General features: G+C 50.6%; 2 protein-coding genes across 9 annotated transcripts in view; one reads left to right on the top strand and one right to left on the bottom strand.

Annotated features, from left to right (window-relative positions):
* The window catches only part of POLE (DNA polymerase epsilon, catalytic subunit), a 57570-nt gene extending 48793 nt beyond the window's left edge, over positions 1-8777 (top strand). For all 3 annotated transcript variants that reach the window (XM_006078254.4, XM_006078253.4, XM_044930331.2), the window contains exons 46-49: positions 5810-6010; positions 6315-6440; positions 7053-7142; positions 7280-8777. In XM_006078254.4, the coding sequence (XP_006078316.2) occupies positions 5810-6010; positions 6315-6440; positions 7053-7142; positions 7280-7393 (531 nt within the window). In that variant the 3' untranslated portion in view covers positions 7394-8777. The remainder of the gene's footprint in view (positions 1-5809; positions 6011-6314; positions 6441-7052; positions 7143-7279) is intronic.
* Positions 8778-9895: 1118 nt separating this feature from the next.
* P2RX2 (purinergic receptor P2X 2) lies at positions 9896-15190 on the bottom strand. 6 transcript variants are annotated; one of them, XM_025267898.3, is made up of 12 exons: positions 13498-15185; positions 13018-13153; positions 12841-12912; positions 12672-12747; positions 12506-12602; positions 12247-12327; positions 11989-12127; positions 11473-11603; positions 11162-11252; positions 10975-11040; positions 10802-10879; positions 9896-10609 (listed from the first exon to the last, which is right to left on the bottom strand). In XM_025267898.3, the coding sequence occupies exons 1-12, from the start codon at positions 13671-13673 to the stop codon at positions 10505-10507; spliced, it is 1248 nt and encodes a 415-aa protein (XP_025123683.3). In that variant the 5' UTR covers positions 13674-15185; the 3' UTR covers positions 9896-10504. The 6 variants fall into 6 exon arrangements, with proteins under 6 accessions (XP_025123683.3, XP_025123680.3, XP_025123681.3 ...); XM_025267895.3 differs by having other exon boundaries at positions 9896-10879; positions 13498-15186; XM_025267896.3 differs by having other exon boundaries at positions 12506-12747.
* Between the last annotated feature and the right edge of the window lie 729 nt (positions 15191-15919).

Raw genomic sequence — 15919 nt, 5'->3', positions numbered from 1 at the left:
GAAGTCTGGGCAGAGGGATACAGAGCCCCTGGGAGGAGGGGTGACGGGGCGATGCTGGTGAAAGGTGAGCAGTGGGACAGTAGAGCCAGCTCATGGGTCACATGAGGCCGGTGGGCCAGACCAGGAACTGGACAGGGCACCCACAGCATCTGGGCTGCTGTGGAACCTAAGAGGAGAGCTTGCTCGGACGCTGAATGCCTTCTGGGGAAGGTAGGCTGATTCAAACGAGGGATAATGTTACCAGATAAGGACCTGGCAGGCGTCCCCTTACAGAGCACTTTACTGTCCATTAAGTTACCTCTCAGCACTCTGTGTTTCACAGTGATCAAGTGACTTCTCATGGTGGTTAAGAAATGGCTTAATATAACACTTTAACTCCTTGGTAGACTTCAGAATTTTTAAGTTCTATTTTGATTATAATTTACATACAGTGAAATTCACCACTTTTAGAGTGTGTTTCGTGGGGCAGCCAGTCACATATTCACCACCACAGTCAAGATACAGAGTCGTACATCATTCTCCAAAGTTCCCCACCCCTGGTACGTGCTGATCTGTCTGTCTCTACGTTTGTTTTTTATTTTTAAAATTTTATGTATTATGGCTGTGTTGGGTCTTCATTGCTCTTTGGGCTTTCTCTAGTTGAGGTGAGCAGGGGCTATTCTTCATTGCGGTGCAAAGGCTTCTCTTTATGGCAGCTTCTCTTGTTGCAGAATATAGGCTCTAGAGCACACAGGCTTCAGTACTTGTGGCCCGAAGGCTCAGTTGTTGTAGCTCCTGGGCTCTAGAGCACAGGCTCAGTAGTTGTGGCTCATGGGCTTACTGCTCTTCAGCATGAGGGATCTTCCCAGATCAGGGATTGAACCTGTGTCTACTACATTGGCAGGCAGATTCTTTACCACTGAGCCACCAGGGAAGCCCCCATGTCCCTGTGTTTATTTACTTTTAAAATTTTTCTCTGTGAAGTGCGATTGTTTGTGTTTTCACATATGGATATGTGAACTGGCCTCCAACAGCAAAGTACAGAACGTTCTCCACCCCTGAGAGTTTTTCCATGTGCTTCCCCTTGGGACTCAGCCTCTCCTCTCGCCTGCATCCCTGGAACCACCAATCTGTCTTCTGTCCCTGCATTGAAACCTCTTCCAGAATGTCACACGAGTGGAGTGGTTGGTCGTGTAGCCTTTTAGGTCTGATTTCCTTCACTGAGCAAAACGCACCTGGGGTTCCTCCATGTTGTTGCTTGTTCCTTTCCATTGCCGACTAGTGCTCCATTGTATGGGAGGACCATAGCTCCCTGATTAAAGGACATTCAGATTGTTTGCACTTATGGGTGACTGTCAGTAAAGCCACTATAAACATTCTCATATAGGTTTTTGTGTGAACATAAGTTTCATTTCTCTCGAGTAAAAACCCAGCAGGGGAATTTCTGGGTCATACCGTGTTTTGTAAAGTGGCTGTCTTTTGCATTCTCATCAGTGGTGAGTGACTATAGTCCAACTGCTGCATACCCCGCTGGAACTTTAATTGTTAATTTTCAAGGTTTTATCTGTCCAAATAGATGTGTAGTGGTATATCACCATGTTTTTAACTTGCATTTCCCTAATACTACTTGGACTTCCCTGATAGCTCAGTTGGTAAAGAATCTGCCTGCAATGCGGGAGACCCTGGTTCGATTCCTGGGTCAGGAAGATCTGCTGGAGAAAGGATAGGCTACCCACTCCAGTATTCTTGGGCTTCCCTTGTGGCTCAGCTGGTAAAGGATCCACCTGCAATGTGGGAGACCTGGGTTCGATACCTGGGTTGGGAAGACCCCCTGGAGAAGGGAGAGGCTACCCACTCCAGTATTCTGGCCTGGAGAATTCATGGACCGTATTGTCACAAAGAGTCGGACAGGCCTGAGTCACTTTCACTTTCCATAATACTAATGATGTGGAGATTTTATTCATGTGTGTGTTTGCTCTATGTCTTTGGTGAAATGTTCAGATCTTTTGCCCATTATTAAGAACTGTTATTTTTTTAAATAATTTTTATTGGAGTATAGTTGATTTACAATGTTGTGTTAGTTTCAGGTGTACAGCAAAGTGAATCAGTTATTGGGTTATTATTCTTATTGTTGAGTTTTGAGAGTTCTTCATATATTCTGGATATAAGTCCTTTGTCAAATGTGTGATTTCCAAATATTTCTTCCCAGACTTTGGCTTGCCTTTTCAAAATTTCCCTGACAGTATTTTTCAATGAGCAGTGGATCTTAATTTTGATCTTATCGTTCACTTTTTAAGGGTTGAGCTTTTGATGTCATATCTAAGAAATCTTTGTTTTAACCAAGGTCACAAAGCTTGTCACTTATGTTTTCTTCTAGAATTTTTATAGTTTTAGGTTTTATATTTAGTCAGTCCATTTTGAGTTAATTTTTGTACAATGTGTACGTTATAAATTGAGGCTTCCCTAGTGGCTCAGACAGTAAAGAGTCTGCCTATAATGCAGGAGACCTGTGTTCAACTCCTGGGTTGGGAAGATCCCCTGGAGAAGGAAATAGCAACCCACTCCAGTATTCTTGCCTGGAGAAATCCCATGGACTGAGGAGCCTGGCAGGCTATAGTCCATGTGGTCTCAAAGAGTTACTCACGACTGAGTGCTTAACACTTTCATATTTGTGCATAAGCATATCCAATTATTCCAGCACTATTTGTTAAAAAATTCGCCTTTCTCCATTTAATTATGTTTGTGCTTTTTTCAAAGCTTAACTGGCTGTGTATGTATATGGATCTGTTTCTGGGTTTACATGTCTGTCTATTCTAAAACACCACACTGTCTTAATTTCTGTAACTTTATCAATAAGTTTTGAAACCAGGTAGTGTGAATGCTTTATCTTTATTCTTTTTTCAAATTATTTTGACTTAATTTGCCTTTCCTTATGAATTTCAAATCAGTATATCAGTTTCCATTTAAAAAAAAAATTCCTCTGTAGACTGTTGAAGGGACACCCTGAAGCAGGTTGAGAAAGTTCCTTGGTGCCTTGATAATGGTCATTTCCTGAGAGTAAGTTTGTTTTTCGGCCGCATCTTGCGGCATGTGGTACTTAGTTCCCCGACCAGGGATCCAGTCTGTGCCCCCTGCAGTGGAAGCAGAGTCTTTTTCTTTTTTATGGATTTTTAAAATTTTATTTGTTTTTTAATTGAAGGATAATTGCTTTACAGAATTTTGTTATTTTCTGTCAAGCCTCAACATGAATCAGCCATAGGTATACATATGTCCCCTCCATCTTGAACCTCCCTCCCATCTCCCTCCTCATCCCTCCCCTCTAGGTTGATACAGAGCCCCTGTTTGAGTTCCCTGAGCCATACAGCAAATTCCCATTGGCTATCTATTTTACATATGGTAATATAAGTTTCCATGTTACTCTCTCCATACATCTCACCCTCTCCTCCCCTCTCCAGTTGTCCATAAGTCTGTTCTCTGTGTCTTTCTTCATTGCTGCCCTGCAGAGAAATTCTTTGGAACCATCTTTTTAATCCATATATATGCGTTAGTATACAATATTTATCTTTCTCTTTCTAACTTACTTCACTCTATACAATAGGCTCTAGGTTCATCCACCTCATTAGAACTGACTCTAATGTGTTGCTTTTTATGGCTGAGTAATATTCCATTGTGTATTTGTACCACAACTTCTTTATCCATTCATCTAGGTTGCTTCCATGTTCTAGCTATTGTAAATAGTGCTGTGATTGGGGTACATGTGTCTTTTTCAATTTTGATTTCCTCAGGGTGTATGCCTAGGAGTAGGATTGCTGGGTCATATGGTGGTTTTATTCCTAGATTTTTTTAAGGAATCTCCATACCATCTTCCATAGTGGCTGTATCAATTTATATTCCCACCAGCAGTGCAAGAGGGTTCCCTTTTCTCCATACCCTCTCCAGCATTTATTGTTTGTAGACTTTTTGATGATGGCCATTCTAACCAGTGTGACGTGATATCTCATTGTAGTTTTGATTTTCATTCTCTAATAATGAGTGATGTTGAGCATTTTTCCATGTGTTTGTTAGCCATCTGTATGTCTTCTTTGGAGAAATGTCTATTTAGGTCTTTTTCCCACTTTTTGATTGGGTTGTTTGTTTTTCTGGCATTGAGTTCTATAAGCTGCTTGTATATTTTGGAAATTAATCCTTTGTCAGCTGTTTCATTTGCTATTTTCTCCCATTCAGAGGGCTCTTTTCACCTTGTTTATAGTTTCCTTTGCTGTGCAAAAGCTTTTAATTAGGTCCTCCTTGTTTACTTTTGTTTTTATTTCCATTACTCTAGGAGGTGGGTCATAGAGGATCCTACTTTGATTTATGTCATTGAGTATTTTGCCTATGTTTTCCTCTAAGAGTTTTATAGTTTCTGGTCTTTAATCCATTTTGAGTTTACCTTTGTGTATGGTGTTAGAAAGTGTTTTCATTTCATTCTTTTACATGCAGCTGTCCAGTTCTCCTAGCACCACTTATTGAAGAGGCTATCTTTGCCTCATTGTATATTCTTGCCTCCTTTGTCAAAAATAAGGTACCCAGAGGGGCATGGGTTTATTTTAGGGCTTCCTATTTTGTTCCCTTGGTCTGTATTTCTGTTTTTGGAACCACAAGAGTCTTAACCACTGGATCCCCAAAGAAGTCCCATCCTGAGAGTTTTAATCAAGGATGGTTGTTGAATTTTGTTTAGGACTTTTTCTCCCTCAATTGAAATAATCATATTGGCTTTTATTCGTTAGTCTGTTGATATGGTGAATTGCACTGATTTTCTAACGTTGATCCAGCCTTGCATTCTGGGGGTAAATCCCACTTGGTCAAAATATCAGTGGGCTCAATTTGCCCATATTTTGTTAAGGATGTTTGAGTCTGTGCACGTGACAGTCAGTAGGTATCTTACACAGTCTTTGTCTGGTGTTGGTACCTAGGTGATGCTGGCCTTCCAAGTGAGGTTAGAAGTGTTCTCCCTCTTGTGTTTTCTGGAAGATACTGTGTATAGAACAGTATCACTTCTTCCTTCATGTTTGGTAAATTCACTTTCATCTTTTTATCTCTTAATTAAGTCCAGTGTTCTCCCTATGTAAGGGACATGTGTAATGTATATATATTTTAAACAATACTTCCCAATAGGCCACTGATCCTCATTGTAAATGTACTTTCAAATTCACCCACTTTGCCTCACATTGACCATGAACACTCCCCTCAGAGACGTGTTTTCTAAGTGATGTTTGGTTCTGTCTTCTTGGCGTTGTGCTAGGACAGGAGCTTTGGGGCTGGGAGAGGCCTGGGGAAGATGTCGGTCCTGTCCTCTCATTTACAGAGAGGAAGCTTGATGACTCCTATGGCTCTGCCAGCACCACGGTGGGAGCCGGACCTCCCGTGTCCACACCGCGGGCTCTAACACACATGTGTGCTACAGGGACTTTTCTGGGCTGGCCTGGAAATCCCTCCACCATAGAAGGTTAAAGTCAGCCCCTTTGCATTTGAGATGGTAAAGCTCTGGTGAACTTGGGGCTGCCTGTCATTGAGGAAGAAAGAGTCCCTAAGGGTGAAAGGTAGAGCATGCTTTGGTATGTCCCAGACACCCTGAGGCCTGGGGGCAGCACCTCCATGCCTGTGACCCTAACTTGGGGAATCACTGATGGGCAGGAGGCACTTCTTACCTTTGGTGCTTCTAACAGGAAAAGGAAGAGCTGAGATGCTTCTGAGAAACTGTAGCTTAAAGAACTGGCTGCAGGGTTTTCTGGTCCAGACAGCCTCAGGGAGGGCTGGGAGCCGTCCCTGACATGGGCTCTGTTCTCTGCAGGTCCTGTCTCTGGACACCAACATCACAAACCAGGTGAACAAGCTAAACCGAGACCTGCTGCGCCTGGTAGACGTAGGCGAGTTCTCAGAGGAGGCCCAGTTCCGAGACCCCTGCCGTTCCTACGTGCTCCCTGAGGTCATCTGCCACAACTGTAACTTCTGCCGGGACCTGGACCTGTGCAAAGACCCCTCCTTCTCTCAGGTGGGCCGACTCCCTCAGGCCCCTTGCTGGTACAGTCAGAATATCCAGGCCTCAGCGGATCAGGGATTCCTGCAGGGCCCCCAACCAACTCCGATGTGAATTAGAAACAAGCACCCTTTTTCAGGCCACTCAGCTGCCACATGCCAGAACCTTGTCCTGGTAATCACATGGGTGATGGCAGTGGAGACGTGAGTGTGTCCTGGAGCTGTGAGCGTGGTGGCACTCTTCTCATCGAGAATCCCTCCGTCCCTTCTCAGCACTGGGGACCAAGGAAAGTGACCCGTCCCTTTCCCTGTCTGTCCAGGATGGGACCGTGCTGCCTCAGTGGCTCTGCTCCAACTGTCAGGTTGCCTACGACTCATCAGTCATTGAGATGGCCCTGGTGGAAGCCCTACAGAAGAAGCTGATGGCCTTTACCCTGCAGGACCTGGTGAGCAGCGGGCCTAGTGCTGGGTCTACAACCAGTCTGACCACCCCTCCAGTAGGTGGAGGCCTCATCAGTAAGCAGTTTGCACCCATAGGAGATGAGAGGTGTGCGCAAGTCTCAAGTTGTAGCCTGATCCTCCAAGGTGATACCTCCTGGGTCAGGCCTCGTCCACGGGCCCAGCTGACTCTTTCTTACAGCATCCGTTGGGCACCTACAGGGGCCGATTGCTGGCTTCATGGACCTTTATTCTAGTAGAGGGAGACAGACAGTAAACAAGACAAGAAAGTAACGGTCAGAGTAAAGAACTGACAGGCAGTGTGTGTGTGAAAGAGAGAAGCTTTCAGCCTTCGATGGGGGAGTGAAGACCCAAGGGAGGTGTTGGGGTTCAGGCAGGGAACAGCTGGTGCCTGGTGTGATGGATAGGGGACCGCAGACTCAGAGTCAAAAGGAGGTGTCCACAGGGAGGGTGTTGGGAAGCAGTTGGCATGTTTGGATAAAGCCCATATCAAGTCTCAGATTTTATTTGTAATTGTGAAAAGCCTGTCTGGTGCCAAGTGACTGGCCGGCTCTGGCCTGGGACGGGGAGGCTCTGATGGGGGCCGCTTCTCCTTGCAGGTCTGCCTGAAGTGCCGGGGTGTGAAGGAGACCAACATGGCCGTGTACTGCAGCTGTGCGGGGGGCTTCTCCCTCACCATCCACACTAAGGTGGGGGCTCCCTTGGACAGCCGCCCCTACCGCCCACCCCTCCCCCACCCCGGGCCATTTGTCCTCTCTGAGCCTTGGCCTTGCCTCCCTGTGCCTCCTCTGGGACTAGGTCTCACTATGACTGGTCATTTCTGTAGGTCTTCATGGAACAGATCAGAATCTTCCAGAACATCGCCCAGCACTATGGCATGTCGTACCTCAAGGAGACCCTGGATTGGCTGCAGCTTCAGAACCCCCAAGTGGGCCATTAGCAGTCTGGGCAGTGTCCCTGTTCTCTGCTCCCATGTCCCACACCCAAGACGGGCACCCAGGAGGGCGGCCCTCGGGGAGCAGGTCACACAGCCCAGAAGCGTGAACCAGTCAGAGCAAGAAGTGGCTTCACTTCCCGGCTCTGGGGTTCCCTGTCTCAAGCAGGGCAGCCCTCTTTAGGCCCAGGAAGCGTCTCCAGCGAGGGGGTCCCAGGGCTGGTTTCTCACTGGATGCACACACTCTGCTGCTGCTGCACGGCCCTTCCTGTAGCCTCAGCCCTTGCTGCCCCCTCCTTTGCTGCCCTGAGGTGCCCTCGGAGGTCCTCTGTTTGAGCTGAGACTCTGAAGAGGGCTGGAAGCCAGACCCAGGGCAAAGGGGTGCCTGAGTGGAGTGCGCAGCCCCGGCTTCCAGGAGTAGTACTGTCCTACACTCTGCGCTGGCAGCTTGTGGGCTGTGTGCCAGGGATCCTGGCTGAACCCGTGGTCACCTGGGCGTCTCTCATACACTGAGCTCTGGGGCTTGGGCTTCTCTGTCTGTGGAGATTCAGGGTCAGAGTGAGGTCTGCTGAGCTGTTTGTATATGGCATAGTCACCTCGTCAACAGCAGCGAGACTGGGCCGAGGGCAGGAAGGCTGAGTGGGGCGTGGGGCTCCGACTGGGGCTCAGGCACAGAGGGGCCCAGCACCTCTCCCTCTGTACCTGCTGTGAGGGGACCACCGCAGCAGGAGGCCTGGGGCCCCAGGGGGATGAGGCACACCGTTATCGCAGACTCTGACATCATATTCAGCACCTGGATTCTCAAAAAGTATTTCTTCATGTGCGACACAAGTTTCTTTGCTTCAGCTCTGAGCAGTGGGGGAAGAGGACGGAGAAAAGGGCAACAGAAATGCTATCAGGATGGAGGCCACTGTGTTCTTGCTTCAGCCTCGGATCAGTCCGAGACCTCTGACCCCAAGGGCCTGCCCAGCCTCTGACTGCCTGATGCAAAGAGGGTCCTTGGCCTGTGCCGCCTTTAAAAGGTGACACCACCAGTGTGTTCAGCGCCCTGTTGCTTCACAGAGATGTGGGCCATGCTGTTTTCCCCTCCAGGACGGAGCTGGGTTGGAGAGTCTGCCTGCCAGCAGCCCAGGGAACCCTCTGCTGAGCAGGAGTTGCTCCCTGTGTTCCTCCAGCAACCTCAGAACATAAGATTGACTGCCTGCACCTCATTTTTAACTAAATGCGACTGAAAGCAGAAGAAAACCAGTCAGATTGGCAAGGCAGCAAGCACATTAAGTGTAAATCATAAACTCAGAAACCCAAACAGGTGGGCAGTGGAAATCGCACTGTTGGCTCTGGAGCCTGGTTTAGATTTGTCCCTGTTACCTAATTTACACTTTGACTTCTACATTTCGTAGAGTCTTTACTGTGTGTGTGCGTGCTCGCGCCTGGGTCTCTGGAAGGAAGGAGGAAAGACTTAGTAACTGACGTCTGTCCGGCTAGGTTTGTCGGCTGGGTACTGCTGTTGCCCACTGGCACGTCCAGGTCCAGTGACTGCAGGAAACTTGACTCTGCTTGGAAGGTGATGGCGCCCGGCAGCCCCCAGATGGAGATCAAATCAAATTAGGGCTGGGTGGGGGAGGAGGACTAACCAGTCTTCCTGGAAACAGAGCCAGAGAAGTCCCAGGGGAGCACGGAGCAGTGAGGAGCTGGGGCTCTGTGGCTCAGCCCCTCCCTGCAGCAGGGCAGGGGCACCACAGCTCCCAGTGGTTCCCTCAGAGGCCAGCTTTGGGGCTGGGGGTATTTAGGGGTGGTGGAGATCCCAGGGTCACTCTCGTGGTGGGGGATGGGAAACCTGAGCCCCTGGCCCGAATTCTTGAGCTACAGCCCAACCCCAACTGGAAAAGCCAGTTTCTCTAAAACTGGAGCTGGAGCTCTGAGCATGTGAGTGGCCCATGGAGCTGACATCACAGGCACAGGAGGATCGGCAGGGGTGAGAGGGGCTTCTTGGGGGGCTGCTGGCTCCAGTGAGTGGTGCTGGTCCAGTCAGCAGGTGGGAAGACCAGCTCTGACCTTGGTTGTGACAGGGTCACAGGTGAAACAATCTGTGGGAGGCACTGTGCCTCCTCAGGCCTGTGCACTGGTCATTGCCATTGCTGGGAAAACTGAAACCGCCATCTGGCCAAGCTGTGTCAGAGCTGCTGAGTGGAGTGACCATTGTAGCATCCAAGGACATAACCAGATTATCCATAGGCCTGATCTGGCTGGTGCCAGCTGTTCCAACCTCGCCCTGCTGCTGTGTCCACTCCTGTTCTCCAGGACCCAGTTCCTTCCCTGGCCCCCATCCCCATGTTAAATAGAGCCTCGGGTTCTGGGTGGGCATTTTGGTGTCAGCCTAAGCTTTTGTTTTCCTTGGGAACAGTTCTCATTGCCCGCCTCCTGGCTTTCTTCCCCCTCTAGATGCCACCCTTTTCCCCTATTTTGAGGTTTGGGGTCTGGGATGATGCCTACAGGAAGCTGAAGGACAGGTGTTGGGATGCACTCAGCCTGTGTGTCCCCCACCACTGATCCCCCCGTGAGACCTGGTTGTAACCTGACTGGATTTGGGGGCAGCAGGTGCATCCACACACTGCGCCCAGGCTGGCTAGGGGAAGATGAGGACCAAGCACACCCACCGCCCGCCATGTGCAGAGACCTGCCATGGTGTGTTTGTCAAGAGCCTCAAGATGCTTCTCCCCCAAAGATGAGGCTAGAAGGTTCTGGTCACAGTTTTATTGGACAGTGGATGTGTGATTTCTTAGCTGTGGGGCAAGCAGAAAGGCTGGGTAGGGCTGGGTGGGTGGGCAGGAGCAAAGAGCCTGGGAGGAAGGCAACTAGGGAGGAGGTGGGGACTTGACCCTACAGTTGGGGGATAAGATGGAGCAGGAGTCATCGTCCCATTCATGTCACCCCACGGTCTAGCTGCATGGGAACCCTTTGGCTGCTGGTTTTGCTGAGGTGTATGGGCAGGGCCCATGTCCATGGTCCCAGCTGTGCTGCCCTGGATAGCCAGGGGCTGTGCTGAGGCCTCAGATGTCAGGGGTCCATGACACGCCCGGGGCCTTAAGTGCAGTGTGGGAGAAGGTGGAAGTAGGCTCAGAGCTGGGCCAAACCTCGGGCATCTGTGAGCACGCAGTCCTGTTGGGAAGGCTCGGAGGCACAAAGCCCTGGTCCCGCACTCTGTTCGGGAGCATCCACCATCTGCTCAGATGGGGCAGAGGTGGGGCAAGGCCATGGGGGTGGGACAGCCCGGGCCTGGCTCTGCCCCTCACCCTGCAGTTGGCCAGCCTGGCCTGGGTCTGGAGAGCAGGGATAGGGTGGGGGAGGGGCCTGGCCCAAGACAAGGGCCAGGGTCACAGGCCAGCTGCCTGAGGAGTGCCTTGGAGTACACACCTTGTCAAATTTCTTATGGCTGTAGACCTTGTTTTTGTTCATGAATGTTAGCAAGATCCAGTCGCACAGGAAGGAGCCCTGAGGCCAGCAAGACAGATGCATGAGGGCCTGGCACCTGCCCCCCATCTCGCCCCAGCACACGCCCATCCCCAACCCTAGTGTGCTTTTCTTACCACCCCGATGGAGGTCAGCGCTGTGGCCAAGTTAATGATGGTGGGAATCAGGCTGAACTTCCCCGCCTGGGGGCAAAGGCACAACCTTAGATAGTCAGGAGTGGGGCCCAAGAGAGGCGTGGGGTGTGGTAGGGGAGACCAAGACTGGGTCAGCCGGATCCCATGTAAACAGGGTGCGCTGGCCTACCTGTCCGTGCACGATGACATCAATGCGGATCCCATAGGCTTTGATGAGTGTGCGGGTGATGCTGCCATTTATTTTGTAATACTTGGCGAACCTAGGGCAGAATGACCCAGAAGCACGTCAGTACCTGGGATGGGATGACCCAGGTGCAAGAGCGCTGGGAAGCATGACAGCGGGGTGTGCCCATTGCCCAATGGGGTGGCTCCAAGACCATCAACTACTGGTATCCCTGGGCCTTGGGGCACCTGCCCTGTTGGTTCTTGGACCTCCATAGCCAGTGCAGACAAGGAGCCAGCATCCGAAGGCCAAGATACCTGAAGTTGTAGCCGGATGAGGCTGGGATGTGCTTGGGGTCCAGCCTCCGGAAGGAGTATTTGGGGTTGCACTCTGATGCTGAAAGGTCCAGGTCACAGTCCCAGTTGATAATGACCCCAATGACACCACCCTGCCCAGAAGTGGACAGAGATAGGTCAGGACGGGCTCACAGGGGACCTTCAACAGCCCTGGGGTCCTACTGAGGTTGCCCATGGAGTGCATATTCTGGGCACCCCAGGCAGCTCAGGGCAGCTCACTGGGGAGGGGGGCTTATTGAGTGCCCTGCTTCCAAGGCACAAGGGGTGCCAGCAGCCAACTGTGACCAGGAGTCAATAATTTAGCAGCAGCCACACACTCAGATGGGTCAGCTGATCTTGTTTCTCTTTCCTCTACCCGAGCAGGGCTGGGGCTGGCCCAAACTGAAAAGGAACTGCACTGTAACGAGACCCTTTGTGTGCAGGTGACAGCCAGCATCTGGCCAGACAATTGTCCTGCCCGCTCTCGGGCACCCTCACCGTGTGCGCCAGCTCTGTGAAGTTTTCCCCTGCCTGCTCCACGATGTAGCCCAGCTTGAAAATGGGGCAGTAGAGGTCAGAGACCTTGTGGAATGTGCAGTGCTTCAGGTAGCCACCCTTCCGGTTCTCGATGTTGCCCCTAAGGACAAGGCCCACTGGCATTAGATGCTGAGAAGCCATGCACCCCCAAACAACACATTCCAAGAGGCAACTCCCACCCCAGCCCACCCCTTGTCACCACACCCTAATGGCTCTTACTTGGAGAAGTGGAATTTGGGGTAGTGGATGCTGTTCTTGATGAGGATGGTGAAATTGGGGGCCATCGTACCAAGAAATTGGCTGAGGAGGCAGACTAGGCGTGTTTAGTCTCCCTTCCATTCCAAAGCCTCTCCCAGCCTCCCAGCTGCTCTGTCCTTCCCTTCCTCCTCCCCCAACACATCCCGACTCCCCTGGTCAGTGAGGAGAAAGGAGCAAATAAGTTTGGTCCCAGGTGGGTGGGGTCACCGGGCGCGCACACCTGACTGAGGCCCCGTCTTCCACCGGGCACCAGCCCGACACCTCGCAGGTCTTGGAGGACCCGTGGTAATAAGGTACGCAGCGCCCGGTCCGCAGGCCTGCGGGCAGAGAGCGCTCAGGTGGTGAGGGGCGCGGCCCACCCCCACGCCCAGTTGGCGCACACTGACCATTTCCCAGCATGTCCAGCTGCCCAGCCACACAGTCCTCGTCCGAGTCGCAGGTGGCGTTGCTGACCCTCATACTCTAGGGAAAAGACCGCTTGCTCAGGAGCCGGACAGGCGCAGCTGACCAGGCAGGGCGCCTCCCATCCCAGCTCTGCTTTCGATGCAGCCTCACCTCGGCGCATGTTCCGAGGGTCTGGAAGGGGGTGACCTCAATCCTGGTGATGATGCTGAACACGCTTCCTCCCTGGGCTCAGAAAGAAGGGAAGGTCGGCCGGCGGGGGCAGCTCGGCCACCGATCAGTCCTACCCTCATGGTGCGCGGGGTGCAGGGCGGGGCCCGGGTTGCGCACCTCCGGTGGTTTCACGTACTCCTCTACGTCCCACACTTTGTGTTCGGACAAGGTGATGCCCTTGACCTTGGTGATGACGGAGCTCTCGGGGCCCGTTTCGCTGTCCTGGTAGCTCTTCTGCACGATGAACACGTACCTGTGCGGACGGGCAGGGCCGACTCTCGGGACGATCCTGGGACAGGACTGGGACGTCTCCCATGCCGAATGAGCTCGACTCAGGCGGGAACGAGGCTGCGCCACCGCCTCTCGAGGGCCAGGTAGGCTCTGCGGGGGCCCGAGAGGCCAGCCCGGCGGTCGCCCGCGTTCTCCACCCCCTGCGACCCGTTCTCCCTGCTCACAGCCCAGAGCTGCCCCTCCAACCTGGGACTTCCGAGCATCCTTGGCCGCGAGCACTCCCCACCCTCGTGAACCCGCCAGACATCCCCTCCCGCCGGACGCCCTACGCGCCCCCTCCCCGCGCCCGACCCCGTGTGCACCCACCACACGAAGTAGAGCAGGATGAGCAGCTGCACCGCGCGGTACACGATGCCCAAGCGTCGGTTCTTCACCACGATCACCTTGGGCGTCTCGTAGTCCCAGAACGCGGACCAGCAGCTCTGGGCCAGGCGTCGGGCCGCGGCCGCCCCCGTGGGGGGCTTGGGCTCGGCGGCCGCCATGGCCCGGAGCTCTATAGGGCTGGGAGCAAGGGCGAGGGGGCTCCCGCGCACCGCCTCCTGGGCGTGGCCTCACGCACCCCGCCCTATCCTGCCTCTCCCTGCCCCAAACCAGTCCCTAGCAGCTGGGGCGCGGGGCGGAGACCTGGCAGGTGTCACCAGGTGGGACCCCGAGCCGGCAGAGCCCGGGTCCCGGCAGCCCTAGACCCCAGCCCACTCAGAGAGGGCGTGGAAACGGACCAAGCCCTCGCGTCCCTCGGAGATCAGACACTTAAGACGCGGGAGGAAGACGCCCGAGCACGGCCCGCCTCCTCGGCTTCTCCACTTGTGTCGAAAGTGCAGCGCGCGTTAAGCCCGAATAGCAATTTCTTTAAAAATAAATATATGTATATCCCCAATGTTATTGAGATACAATTGGCACGTGAAGTAGAGTTTAAGGTGTACAAGGAGAGGATTTCCCAAGGGCAACCCTTGATTCGCGCCCGCGGTTCTCCGCAGCTCGGCAAAGACACCCCTGCCTCCAGGTTCACATAAAAATCTGGATTTCTTTCTTTCCCCAGTCTTCTTGCTTTTATCTACAGACACACCTCAGCGCTGTTCGGTTCTAGCCTCTTCCTCCACCCAAGAGCCCAGCCTCGTTTCTCACATGGATTTCGGCAATAACTTGACACTCCAGGTTTCTATCCATTTCCGACTCTGCTGTGCTTTGTTTTTGTTTTTACTTTTTGTATCTCTACCCTCACTTCATTAGTTTGGATCAAATCTCAGATATCATAGTGTTTCACAAATGATAAATGTCACATTTGAGATGAAATGCACGCAGCATTCGATTAACCGTTTTAATGAACAATTTGTTGAAATTTAGTCCATTCACAATAGTTTGCAACTACCATCATCTACGTCCAAAACATTTTCATCATCACCAAATAAAACCCATGCTTAACAAGAACTTCCTATTCCCCTCTCCTCCCACATACTGGCAACCACCAACATACCTTGTCTCTCTAGGATTTACTTATTTTGGATATTTCAAGTAATGGACTCAGAATCTTTGCCTTTTTTGTGTCTGACTTCTTTCATTAGCATGATGATTTCAAAGTCCATCTGGGTTGTAGCATGTGCCAGCACTCCATTCCCTTTTATTGCAAAATAATATTGTATTGTATGGGTATTCCACAATTTATCTATTCACCCAATAGAGGTTTGAGTTTTTGTATTTTATATTTTGTCTAGTGTGACTAGTGCTGCTATGAACATCTGTGTACAAGTATTTGAACACCTACATTTAATTCTTTGTCATATATACCTAGTAGTGGAATTTCTTTTTTCATGGTAATTCTGTTCTGTATTTAACTTTTTTAAAGAACCACCAAAATGTCTCCCAAACAGCTGGGACATTTTACATTCCAGTTAGCAATATACAAGGATTCCAATTTCTGCACATTCTTGTAAACATTTGTTATTTTCCACTCACTTTGAATTGCCATCCTACTGGGTGAAATTATATAATTTATTTGGATTAATGTCTGTTCAAGTCCCTTGTCCATTTTTCAGTTGGATTGCCTTTTCATTATTCAGTTGTAAGAATTCTTTATGTATTCTGGATAGTAGACCCCTATCAGATATATGATTTTCAAATATTTTCTCCCATTATTAATTCTTTTCACTTTATTGATGATGACCTTTGATGTACAAAAGTCTTTAATTTTGATGAAGACCAATTTATCCTTTTTTGTTTTTTTGTTTCTTTTGCTTTTGAAGTCATTTCTAAGCATCCATTGCCAAATACAAGGTCGTGAAATTTTGCCCCTCTTTTCTTCTAAGAGTTTTGTGATTTTAGACATTATATTTAGGTTACTGATCCATTTTGAGTTAACTTTTGCATACGATGTGAGGTAGGGGCTCCAACTTCATTCTTCTGCATGTGAATATCTGGTTGTTCCTGCACCATTTGTTAAAGAAACTATTCTTTACCTACTGAGAGTCTAGCACCTGTGTGGAGAATCAATTGTCTACATCTATAGACGTAGACATAGACAACTGATTGAAAACAGGAGGACTGAAGACAACAATTGAAGGCAGGAAGAAAAGGGGATGACAGAGGATGAAATGCTTGAATGGCATCACTGACTCAATGGACATGAGTTTGAGCAAGCTCCAGGAGTTGGTGATGGACAGGGAATACTGGCGTGTTGCAGTCCATGGGATTACAGAGAGTCAGACATGACTGAGCGACTGAACTGACCTGA

Source organism: Bubalus bubalis, chromosome 17 (genome assembly GCF_019923935.1).
Source record: "Bubalus bubalis isolate 160015118507 breed Murrah chromosome 17, NDDB_SH_1, whole genome shotgun sequence".
NCBI classification, from domain to species: domain Eukaryota; kingdom Metazoa; phylum Chordata; class Mammalia; order Artiodactyla; family Bovidae; genus Bubalus; species Bubalus bubalis.
Note: the sequence above shows the minus strand (reverse complement) of the source record. Positions and strands in the feature narration are given on the sequence as shown.

Coding starts and splice junctions, on each gene's coding strand:
- P2RX2 (XM_025267894.3), bottom strand. CDS start 13,673: ATGGCGGCCGCCGAGCCCAAGCCCCCCACGGGGGCGGCCGCGGCCCGA. Junction 12,748..12,840: donor CCCTCGGAACATGCGCCGAG/GTGAGGCTGCAT, acceptor TCTTTTCCCTAG/AGTATGAGGGTCAGCAACGC. Junction 11,604..11,988: donor TCACAGAGCTGGCGCACACG/GTGAGGGTGCCC, acceptor ACTTCTGGGCAG/GGTGGTGTCATTGGGGTCAT.